The 11446-nt window shown below is 33.6% G+C and overlaps 1 protein-coding gene across 15 annotated transcripts in view; it reads left to right on the top strand.

The window, feature by feature from the left end:
- The window catches only part of OtopLa (Otopetrin-like a), an 810925-nt gene that overhangs the window by 747850 nt on the left and 51629 nt on the right, over positions 1–11446 (top strand). For all 15 annotated transcript variants that reach the window (XM_068363667.1, XM_068363664.1, XM_068363662.1 and 12 more), the window contains one exon: positions 4890–5004. In XM_068363667.1, the coding sequence (XP_068219768.1) occupies positions 4890–5004 (115 nt within the window). The remainder of the gene's footprint in view (positions 1–4889; positions 5005–11446) is intronic.

Genomic DNA, 11446 nt, shown 5'->3' with positions numbered 1-11446 from the left:
TTAAATAAGTAGATTATCTTTAGTCCTTTAACATTTTATATTAATTATGGCCCTTCAGCAAAATCTTAATTATTAATAAATTAGTAAAATTTTTGCATCTTATTCCCTTCCCTGTTAATCCCAGTTAGTGTAGTTACCCCACTGTCAGTAGACACCTTTCAATTGTTTACGGCTTAACTTGTGATTAAACTTGATATCGTTAGTTCTCAGCTACTCAACCTATGCCATTGATGTCTTTGTTTTCACTTTGTTGTCAATGCAGTATTTTGTTTAGATCATTGACAATTTCATTAAATGTAGTAAAAAAATAATTTTTGTGAAAGTAACCTTTTAAAGTAACTTTTAGATAAAAAATTCGGTATATATTACATCTATGGTCGGGTGGTTTTATGCCATTTTTTATTCCTTTTGATAATCTTTATTTTATCTATTTCTAATAATTTATGTTTAAAAATTATATAAATAATTAAAACAAAATTTTATTTCAGTATATATTGTATCGCTAATCTTCTTGCTATAATTATGATAATTTGATTTGGTTAGTTATTGTATGATCAAGATATGACGAAGAGTGACGCTTGAATCAAAGTTTGAAAAATGAATGTCATTTCACATTGAGTAGAGTTTCGTGAATGGGAATGTTCAGTGTGAGAATTTCAGTTCGTTCCCGTGTGCTTTCTAGGTAAAGATGCTGTCCTTGTTAGTTGAGGGAAACAGTGTCATACGAGGAGGTATTTTAGAATTTATACGTTAAGGTATTTTCGAACTTTTGCCAGGCTTATTGAAAAAACACTACCCTAGTAAAAAGTCCTAAGATTATCTATTCGTGTTCTTTTCTTCCTCGTGAAAGAACGTGTTTGTTTACAATCTATTTCATGAAAGGTTCTTCTTGGAAATAGGCTCAGAGATATCTGAGAATTTTCTCCCAAGCTTTTGCAGGTGTGTGTGTGTATACGTGCTCGCTTGCATGCGAGCCTGATCGGATAGGATAATCAGCAAAGTAAATTTGCTCTGTATGAAAAGTATTATAACATGCAAATTACATTTATAGTTAACTGAAATCTACGGCATTATCACCTCCTTCCAACGCCTATATCCTGAAGAAAATGAACAAGAGAACTGTACTCATTAGATGATAAAGATACCCCTCTCCATATAACTATATGACGTTCGACGTCAGAACCAAACTAACCCATAAATTATTCTGTTCAAATTACTCAGACCATCTGCTTTGTCAAAAGCGTAATCATCGCCTCCAAAATTTCTTTCAACTCGAAAGAGATTCGAACCTCCCTACCTTCCATGGCATTCCTGCACCTCACTATCCCAGTCTTCGTCCTTTTCATCATTCAAAAATAACTTTTCATATATGATTGGTGGCAAGAGAAGATGCCTAAACACAATGTGAAATCAATCTAGGAAGGCATGCTAACTATGATAACATCAGCCAGGCCAAATTTAAGCCTCAGTTTTTAGCAGAAAGAAAAAACATCGATGCGGTCTTGATGCAGACGCCGAAACAAAAGACTATCTCTATCTTGCATTGACTTGACTATTTTAATACAGTGGACTTTATATTATCCGTAGAATAACTCTATCGACACTTTTGTCTGTAAGAATTAGATGTAGCCCTCGTGCAAATATATTGTTTAAAGGTTATAAAGGCCGTTCATCAATGGCAGAGGCAAGGGACAGAGGCAATGCTTTAGAGATTGACCATATACATATGATCAGCACCCAAGCTATGACGAGGGAGGGCTAGGCAATGGACACTGACGACTCAGACCTATAGGCTTACCAAAACCCCCCATCCTGAGGTCAGAAGGATGGTGAGGTTGCAGACACTACAAGAAACTCCTTTAATATTCAGACTTTTCACTGTCACTTCTGGGAGAATCATAAACAAACATCTTGAATAATTTAATGATTATTATTTAGTAACTATCCTGGTTTTTATGCTCCAGATATGATAATGATGGATATCTGGAACTTTCTTAAGGCGATATACAATAAAGGGATCATTGAGGATTTTGTACGTAGATGCCAGAAACATTGAATATAAATAGTTGAACTAATGTCTGTCATTTACATGTGATTTCAAAAGCTATATTTTGGCTGCAAACTTTAGCCTGCTGCGGAGGATTCTATTTTTATCTGTTGGTAAGATGAATCACGATTCAAAAAGAAACTTTCAAACAAGCTTCACTGATATCCAATCATTATCTATATTGCCATCCATTTCCAAGGAATAATCCCTCACGTTGTAAATGTGTTGCTGATTATCCGCACCAAGCTCTTTAATATTGTATTCTAAATTCCATGATTACCAAAATAACAAATCAGTAACACCATCTTCTGAAACCGTAAGTAGTCGACTAATGATAAGCTGTGGCTGGATTGAAAATGTAAAACTAATTTAAAGGTTGCCCATGAATGGCAGAGGCAAGGGACGTGGCATTGCCCTAGCAAGGAGGACAATGCCCCAGAGACTGACCATATATACATACGATCAGTGGTCAAGCCCCCTCTCCACCCAAGCTAGGACCTGGGAGAGCCAGGCAATGGCTGCCGATGATTCAGCAGATAGACCTATAGGCTTCCCCAAACCCCCCATCCTTACCTCACAAGGATGATGAGGTTGCACCGACCAAAGGAACTAACGAGTTTTAGTGGGACTCTGCCCCTTCTAACGATCGCCAGGCAGGGATGTTTCCAATAAGCCACCACAACCCTTGTTTTCAAGAATTTTGGTAAAATCTGTAACTATACGAGGAGAACTTTTCCTTCTACGCCACGAATCTTGAAGAACGATTATGACTTTGCCAATGAAGTTAAGCTGTACTTTGGGGTACAAAGATCAAATGCCAAAAATTTTTGTTGCTAAATATCATTCAGACAAATAATATTTTATTTCATTTTATCAACATTTTTTTCTACAAATAAGTTTTGAGAGCAACCGTAAAAGGATTATCCAACGTATATTTAAGGAGATTATGTACTAACACCTAGCATATCAACCAATCAGAAATTGCAAAACCTTAATATATCAAGGTAAATTAGACGAAATCCTAGTTGATTGACTTCACAATTCCTTTGGAATAGAGTTTCAAGTATCAGCCATTCATTAACTATTTTTTTTTTTTTTACTTTTCCACCATGTCAAGTATTTGGAATATCTTTTTTCGTTATCATGGCAAATAATTTTGATTCTAACTTGGAAAGTTTCTTGACTAGTATATCTTTATTGCATAATGATTCCAATCTCACAGCACTGGACTTTCTGAAGGAATGTCAACAATGCCAGTGCTTGCCCTTGGGCTGAGAGAGAGAGCCATCTTAAAGGAGACATTTAAGAGACATTTTCGGAAGAGGTCATTTGATGTCTCCCAGTTTCCTAGCCCTTACGTAGTGGAATTCAAGTATATAGTCAGCCTGGATACTCAGAACCTTATCTGAAATAACAATAAATGTCAACCAATTTCGTAAGGCGCTGTTTAGGTGTGAATGTCTATACAATTGCAAAGAGGCCATTTCGTAATTTACTGACACACGCCTCGAGTCTGCAGTTATTGTTTCCTTTAATTACCGCTATAGTAATGAACAGGTGATTATATACTGCGTGTTCTCACCTGTTCGACCGTCATGAATCAACCAAGAAGACATTAGTCAGTTACATGGTTATATTTCTTGATGATACTTTATACTATTGGTGCAATTAGGATCCTAACAAATTATGTAACTCTCAATTTGACATATCAAATTTAAATTCCTAAATAGAACTGGCATCATAACTTTCAAAAGCCATATCAATTTATGATCGAATTCTTCCTGTGGAAAGCCCCGGCAAGGTAAAAACAGGTTGAAATTCTTTCTCTGGTTCCCCATTTGAGGTATTCTCCACTTCTTTTTGTAGAAGAGTCCTGAAGAGAGATGCTGGAGGAAATAACAAATGCTGTTTTTAGTTTGTTATAATAACGTCTTGGTTAGTTACAGATTTTATATAAGTTATATTATGTATTTCTCTACTCAGCATGATGAAAATTTGTTCAGTTTACTTAGATCAACCGGCACGGAGTTACCGCCTTTAATGCAATGAATAATTCAGAAGTTTTTCTGCTGTATTCTGCAGTAAACCTCAGCTTGACCTATTAGAAGTTGAAAGGTCATGACAGCTGAGCTTCTAGTGTGCGCACTTGCATCGTTTTAGATATTTTGTGTAGTTTGACAATTCTAGGCGTTAGTAGTTAGTAGGTTTGACCTGCGCAGACATTGTATCGAAATTCATAGACTTCTCTCTTCAGTAATTTCTTGGATACCACACCCTTCTTGTCAGTGTTTTTTATAGATGTTTTCTGACTACTTCAACCACATTGCTATATTGTTGACTCTTTTCTTTTATACCTTGGCTATCTGTTAGAGTGCAAACTGGGAAATTGCCTATTTTACATACTGTGGAATGGTATCTTCGTTATGTCTTGCTCAGATTAGGAAAATGGTATTCGTTATCTTCTCTTTAATAAAATTAATTTTGAAACTGGATTTTGAAAATGATAAAAGATAAATTCGTTTTTTATATCTATACACATAAGTCGTTTAGCTAATGTAGGAGAGAGAGAGAGAGAGAGAGAGAGAGAGAGAGAGAGAGAGAGAGAGAGAGAGAGAGAGAGAGAGAGAGAGAGAGAGAGAGAGAAAATTTTATTTTTTTCATTATGTCCTTTTTAATACATACATACAAACATACATATATACATACATACATTTATACATATATACATACATACATTTATACATATATACATACATAAATACATACCTATTATTAATAGGACAAACATACTTTACCATTGTTTTATTAGAAATGATCAGCACGGTTTCTCTGTTCTTTCCAGAACCTCGACCTTCATCACCTTGAGTTTGCTGTATGCCACATTATTAGTGGTGGTGTGTCTTGGCTTCGTGTTATCTGAGGTACTGACGCACAATGTACCTTTATACTACTATGAGGTAAGGATCAATTGTTTACACTTTTAATATTTCTTTTAAGTTGTTTCTTGTTAGGTTTTTTTTTATTAGGATTAATTCCTGTGTGAAAATTTTTCATCGTATATTTTCATAGTCTACTTTTTGTTATACCAAAATCTGATTTCCATTTATTTTCACATTTTAGTCGATATTGTTCTATCATATGAAAACTACAGATAACGATAAATTTACAGAATAGTTAAGTTATTCTATGAATATGAAAAGTAGTTTTTATATTTTTGTCATTTATAACCAATACCTTCTGGTTTAATCTCATAATAAGAAAAATATCAGAGCAAAAGGAGCAGTTAAGCCTATGGGAGGTGGAATGGACTTGTATTGTTTGACTAAAGATTTGAATAGAAGCCGGTTGTTCAATATAAGCTTTGTCGCGTCAGTTGAAATGAGAAAAATAACAAATATTAGTTATTTTTTTGGTTATTGTAGTGACAACAGATTTATGAAAGAACAAAGAACTTTTTTTTTTTAAGACAGTAACGGAAATGACAAACCGACAAATAAATTGATATAAAAACACAGTCGCTTAGAGTAATTTTCCCAAAAGTAAAAGTACTGTTTTATTCCTAAAGAGAAGAAAATTAGTTTACCACAACGAAATACATTTAATAGGGCCCTTTATAAAACAAAGAATTATAAGGTAAAAATGATAGACTGTTTAGATACAATAATTTTCAGTGTGAAAATTTGTGAGACATTTCTAAAGAGTTTTACATTTAGATTATAGAGAACTGAAGACCTTTGACCTCTTTTGACAGTAGTCTCAAGACTGGAATCTTGAAATGTTCTCAGAAAAGAATTGAGGAAACCTCCTCTGAGAAGATCAGTAGGGATTTTTTTTTAATTGATATAAAGCGAAAGACGCAAATGAAATGATTTGAGGAAACTTCAGTAAATGATAAAACTGAAACAAATCTTATAGATGTTTTCTGAATAGAAAGGCCTTGGTTAGTCTTGGTAGATATCCACAAGAAAACGAAGCCAATATCTTTTAAAGTTTGTCTCTTTTAGTGATGTAAGTGGAATGTGTTTGAACTCATCAAACGAACCCTCGAAATCACGACCGAAATAAGAAATGAAATGTTCCTTAATATAGATTACTTATATCTATCAAACATCCATAGAGCATATTTGGAAAACTTAATTCAAAATAAGAAATAAGTTTTTCCTTAGTAAACATCTTTAGAAATCTGTCAACCAACCATGAAATATTTTTGGACCAACCTGGAATAGGAAAATAAGCTTAAAAAATCGAATATATGTAAAATTAACTAATGTAAATGCTCTGATATTTGGAAAACCTATAACGCTTTGCGACACGACTTCGAACATTGTAATATTCAAGATAATTAGTATAAACCACGAGAAAACATTATGAATAGGGCTGTGGGGAGAAAATTTAAAGAAGTTGTTTTAGCGAGCTTTCACAATAATTCTGCCTCTCCATATAAATCTTTAGAAAATTGACAGTCTTTAGAAAGTTATCTCCAAATTAGGGTTTTAAAAACAGAATTTGTGAATGAATTTTGTAGTTTTACTTGTAGGAGAAGGGGGTGGGGGGCGTATTGGGCTCTTAGGTTTTGTGTGCTGAAGATATGGATTATATTTTTTTTTTTTATAATAGTAAGAGTAGGGTATTTGAACGATCAAGAAGTAATAATAATAATAATAATAATGATAATAATAATAATAATAATAATAATAATAATAATAATAATAATAATAATAATAATAATAATAATAATAATAATAATAGTTTCAATATCAAATCCGTGGATTTTGAAAATTTGGGAAATTGTCTCATTGCATCTTTTAAAGACAGTATTTTTTTTTTCAAAAACTCCTTTAACAAACTAAGAGTATTGTGACATATAAAAAAGTAGAATCTGTCAGATTTATAAAAGAAATAAATAAGTAGCAATTGCAACATATGGCACTGAAAACAAGGTGACCGTCTTGAAACAATTTTTTATATATATAGAGAGAGAGAGAGAGAGAGAGAGAGAGAGAGAGAGAGAGAGAGAGAGAGAGAGAGAGAGAGAGAGAGAGAGAGACCCTTTTTTATGTTTAGATATGACATTAGAAGTGGTTCATATGATTCTACTAAAGGATACGAAGATTGAATGTTATAACTGAAAAAATATACCGAGGAGGCAGTGATTAGACTCCCGCTTATTGATAAAAAATATTTTGTGTTTTGTGTAATCATAATCACGGTGTTCAAACGTTATGGTTCTGTATCCCTGTTTTGTTTTGCAGGATTTATCTTTCATTGTTACCCATACTCTCGTCGAACAGAAATCAGAATTAGGTCAAATTAGGCATGTATTGTCTCTGCCACTCAAACTTACCTCACTGTGTCTCATTTCTTGTTTGTTACGAGTATTGGTATTCATTTAGTGACGTCACATGCAATACCACTTTTGGTTCGTTATGGCCTGTGGGTCCGATATAGGTATAGGTGCAACACATTTCAAATTGAATCTTAAGTAACATCGACCATATTGTACAAATTATTCTAGCACAGGCAATCGTCTGTCAATTTCCACGTTTTTGTTTTACATTTACTTTTTCACTGGTGGTATTACCGCCTAGCACTTCCAGAGTTGTACATGGCATTTGTTAATGCATTGCCTTCCAATGTTTCTGTACGATCAAACCATCTCAAATTTGCCCTTACCACATTTTCTTTCATCGTAAATTCCTCCCTTTAGTTTCCACTAACCATTCAAGTCTCTTCAATCCTTTACATACAGTAGGCCATGCAACCTTTCTTGCTTATACTATTCTGTGACTTACCTCTTCCCTTGCTTTACTTTCAAACAAATTTACTCCCAAAATACTTAATACAGTCAATCACTTCCATTCTTCCACTATCTATATGAACATTCATTTTCCAATCCTAGTTTCCATTTACCCTAAAAAAATTACTCTTGCTCATTTACTCTAGCTAAGACTTTCAGAATCTTTTACTAGTTTCTGTCTTTCTTCTTCCCTGTCCCAAGCAAGACAGTGTCGTCTGCAAACGTCAACCATTCCACATGCCATTAAAGCCTCATTTCCTTTAGGGTTGTGGTAGCCTATTGGAAATTTCCCCGCCTGGCAATCTGTTAGATAGGGGTTCAAGAACGGATCAAGCTCGGTAGCTTTTAGTAGTCTGCATCATCACCATTCTAGCTCGATGGAAAGGGGCCTTTGGCGCTGATTATGTATGTATAAGTTCAGCCTCTAGGACATTGCCCTGTCCCTTGCCTCTGCCATTCATGAGTGACTTTAAAACTAGTGTGGTGGTTTTTTTTTTTTTTTTTTTTTCCTCTAGCATCCGTTCTATGACCTCTGATATCACTATCCGTAAAGATATTGGGCTGTTTTAGAGGCATATGACACCCTCGTCTCAAACCCGCTTTCAAAGCAAACTAATTAATCTCTTACCTACATATTCTTGAACGTATGCTTTTTTACCATCCGCCAAGGAGGTGTTGCAATAGAGTCGGTTTATTTATTTGTGTCTGTGGACAGAATTACGTCAAAACTTCTGGATGGATTTTGATGAAATTTTCACCGAAGTTATATCATAGGTCATGGACCACCTCATTAAATTTTGGAGATGATCTGGATCCCGATTTGCATTTTCGCCATTTTAAAGATAATCTCAAAACAAATTGACGGATTTTGACGAAATTGCTACCACAGGTAGATCTTAGGCCATGACGACACAGATAACCTTTGTCGGAGGTCAGAAATCTCCGATTGCTCTTGCTTCTGCATTATATCTTTTTATTATACTCTATAACCTATCGTCTATATTTTACTTTCTCGTCGTCTTTCTAGTAATTCTATCTTGGTTCATTTATGCCATATACAGCAAATTTTCATTTAGTTTCAAACGTCTCGCATAACATAACAAAATAAAAAAAAAATGGTTCACGTACCCGCCTCTTTATTTAAACTCACTATGTTCCTTCCCCATCAGTCTTTCTCTCACTTTGCCAATCAAAATACTGCCTTCCATGGTATGCTAGAATAATATTATACCTGTCATTCGTACACTTGCTTCTATCACCTTTACCTTCATAGACCATAACATTTATCATTTCGACCTTTCCTTTAGAACCTTTTTTCAATCTCAACATACCTTAAGACCCTGGAAAATTACTCAATCTCAGTATAACCACCCTACCTCGGAATTTCACTTGTAACCCCATTAATTACTGGTTTATTTCTGTTTGTAAACCTCATTGTTTCTCTTATATCCTTGACCGTCACTTCCAAGAGCATTTTCAGTCTTATATGATTAGGTTTATCTCTTGCACCCCACAGCAATGTCTCTCCTCTATCTTCCACTTTAAGGAAACTTTCAAAATACTCACTTTATCGAAAAAGCATTACATTCATATCTAAGAGCATATCTACACTTACATCCTTTATTCTTAGATCCAATTTTACATCAATAGTTCTGTGCCTTTACATTCCTGTAGAACAAATTTTTTATTCCCGCTAAATTTCTTATTCCTTCCATTTGTATTACCTTCTATATTTTGTCTTCCAGTTATTCATTCTCTTTTATACCTTCTGTACACATACTCTCATTTCCAACATGTAACTAAAATAATCGCATTTTCTTTCAATAAACCATTTTGTGCCTTATCCCCCTCTCTCAGGTTACTATTTTTATATCCTCGCTGTACCCTCTTTTACCCACAGACACTCCCTGTTGTCCAAATGACTCTGCCATGAATTTTTTACTGACTCATCTACTTCGTCTCTGTTTGTATTTACCTTTATCACCCAACTGACTTATCCTAGGTATGTTTACGGCCGCATTTTTACACCATCCTTTCCAACTAATGTGTGTGTGTGTGTGTATGTGTATATATATATATATATATATATATATATATATATATATATATTTTTATATGTGTATATATAAATATGTATATGTATATATATATATATACACACATATATATATGGGGAGGTGTATACAGTGCACGAGTAGAAAACTGCAACAAGCACAGAGCATAAAATTAAGTCGGTCGAGTAATCATATCTATGTAAACTATAAATAATTAAACGAAAAAGAAGTGTAAATAAAAGACAAAATGTTAAGCGGTAAGATGGAAACGGTAATCTAATAATTTTATTATTATTATTATTATTATTATTATTATTATTATTGTTGTTGTTGTTGTTGTTGTTGTTGTTGTTATAAAGAAACCCAATGTAATATATTGGTTTTCAGTAACTTTCGCTTTTTTTCTAGTGCCTCTTTAGCACTTTAATATAAATTATGTTTCAGAGAAAGTTGAAAAAAAAATATAATAGTCTAATTGTGACACAGCATTTTGATAACATTATGAGAACCTAATTATTTTGGCTGAAGTTCTACTTTGATATTTATTTTGAAGGAAAAATTAGTGAATGCTAATTACGAAAGTTTCTATGGAGAATATTTGTCTGTGAAAAGTTTCACAAATAATATCTGAAAGAAATACGGATCTTAAGGAAGTCTGTGGCTCTTACGAGTCTTGCTACAAATTTTTCATACTTACAACGGAATTTGAATTTTGCCACAATTAAGATTTGTCATAACAACAGTAAAGCTAGCATTTATTGTCAAGGTATCTCTGGGTATACCTGAAAGTATCCATGATAAAATAGGAAAATGATAATTACGCGAGTTTAGAATGGAATATAGTTTACCGGCATCAAGGGATGAGTTAATTTAAATAAGTAAAGAAAAAATATCCTTATGAAATTATCTCTGAGGGTTAGAAAATAAATTTAAGATATTTTCTACTTGAAATTTCCCTGTTACTGTTCCCATAGAAAAATTGCCTTTTATTATAATAAAAGTACCGATATTTATAACATCTTCAATTTAACAATGAGTTTGAAATGAACGTAAGCTGAAAATCTCAGATCTGGCAGGGTATATTCCTACTCCTACTGCCCTCTTACGATCCTGATTAGTAGATGAAGTTAGAAAATTTCATGAATTTATTTTCCCGCAAGAGCAACTTTGTTTACGTTTATGCGTGATTCCTGCCAAGAATTAAGGTGTAAATTTCTGAGCACTCTCACGTAGCTCTTGTCTGTACTCGTAGAGATGCATCGATGCTTTCAAATACCAAACCAAAGGTTATTCTTATCTCTTTATGTTGCACTTATAGTATTGAAGATTATTACCAATTTTTCTTTTCTGAATCACACAAGTGGCTTCATTGCGACCTTATAAATATGGCGCCAACTACAAAACATTTTACGAAGCATGTTGCCACCTTTGTTTTTATTTGCTAAATTGATATGTGTAATTTTTCATATTACTTTCATGTAAATTCTTCTACATAACATTGTTTTCAAATGGTTTGAATATCGGGGTAAATGATTTGAAAATTCTCTC

Source organism: Palaemon carinicauda, chromosome 40, assembly GCF_036898095.1.
Source record: "Palaemon carinicauda isolate YSFRI2023 chromosome 40, ASM3689809v2, whole genome shotgun sequence".
NCBI lineage: Eukaryota > Metazoa > Arthropoda > Malacostraca > Decapoda > Palaemonidae > Palaemon > Palaemon carinicauda.
This window is presented reverse-complemented; position numbering and strand designations above follow the sequence as displayed.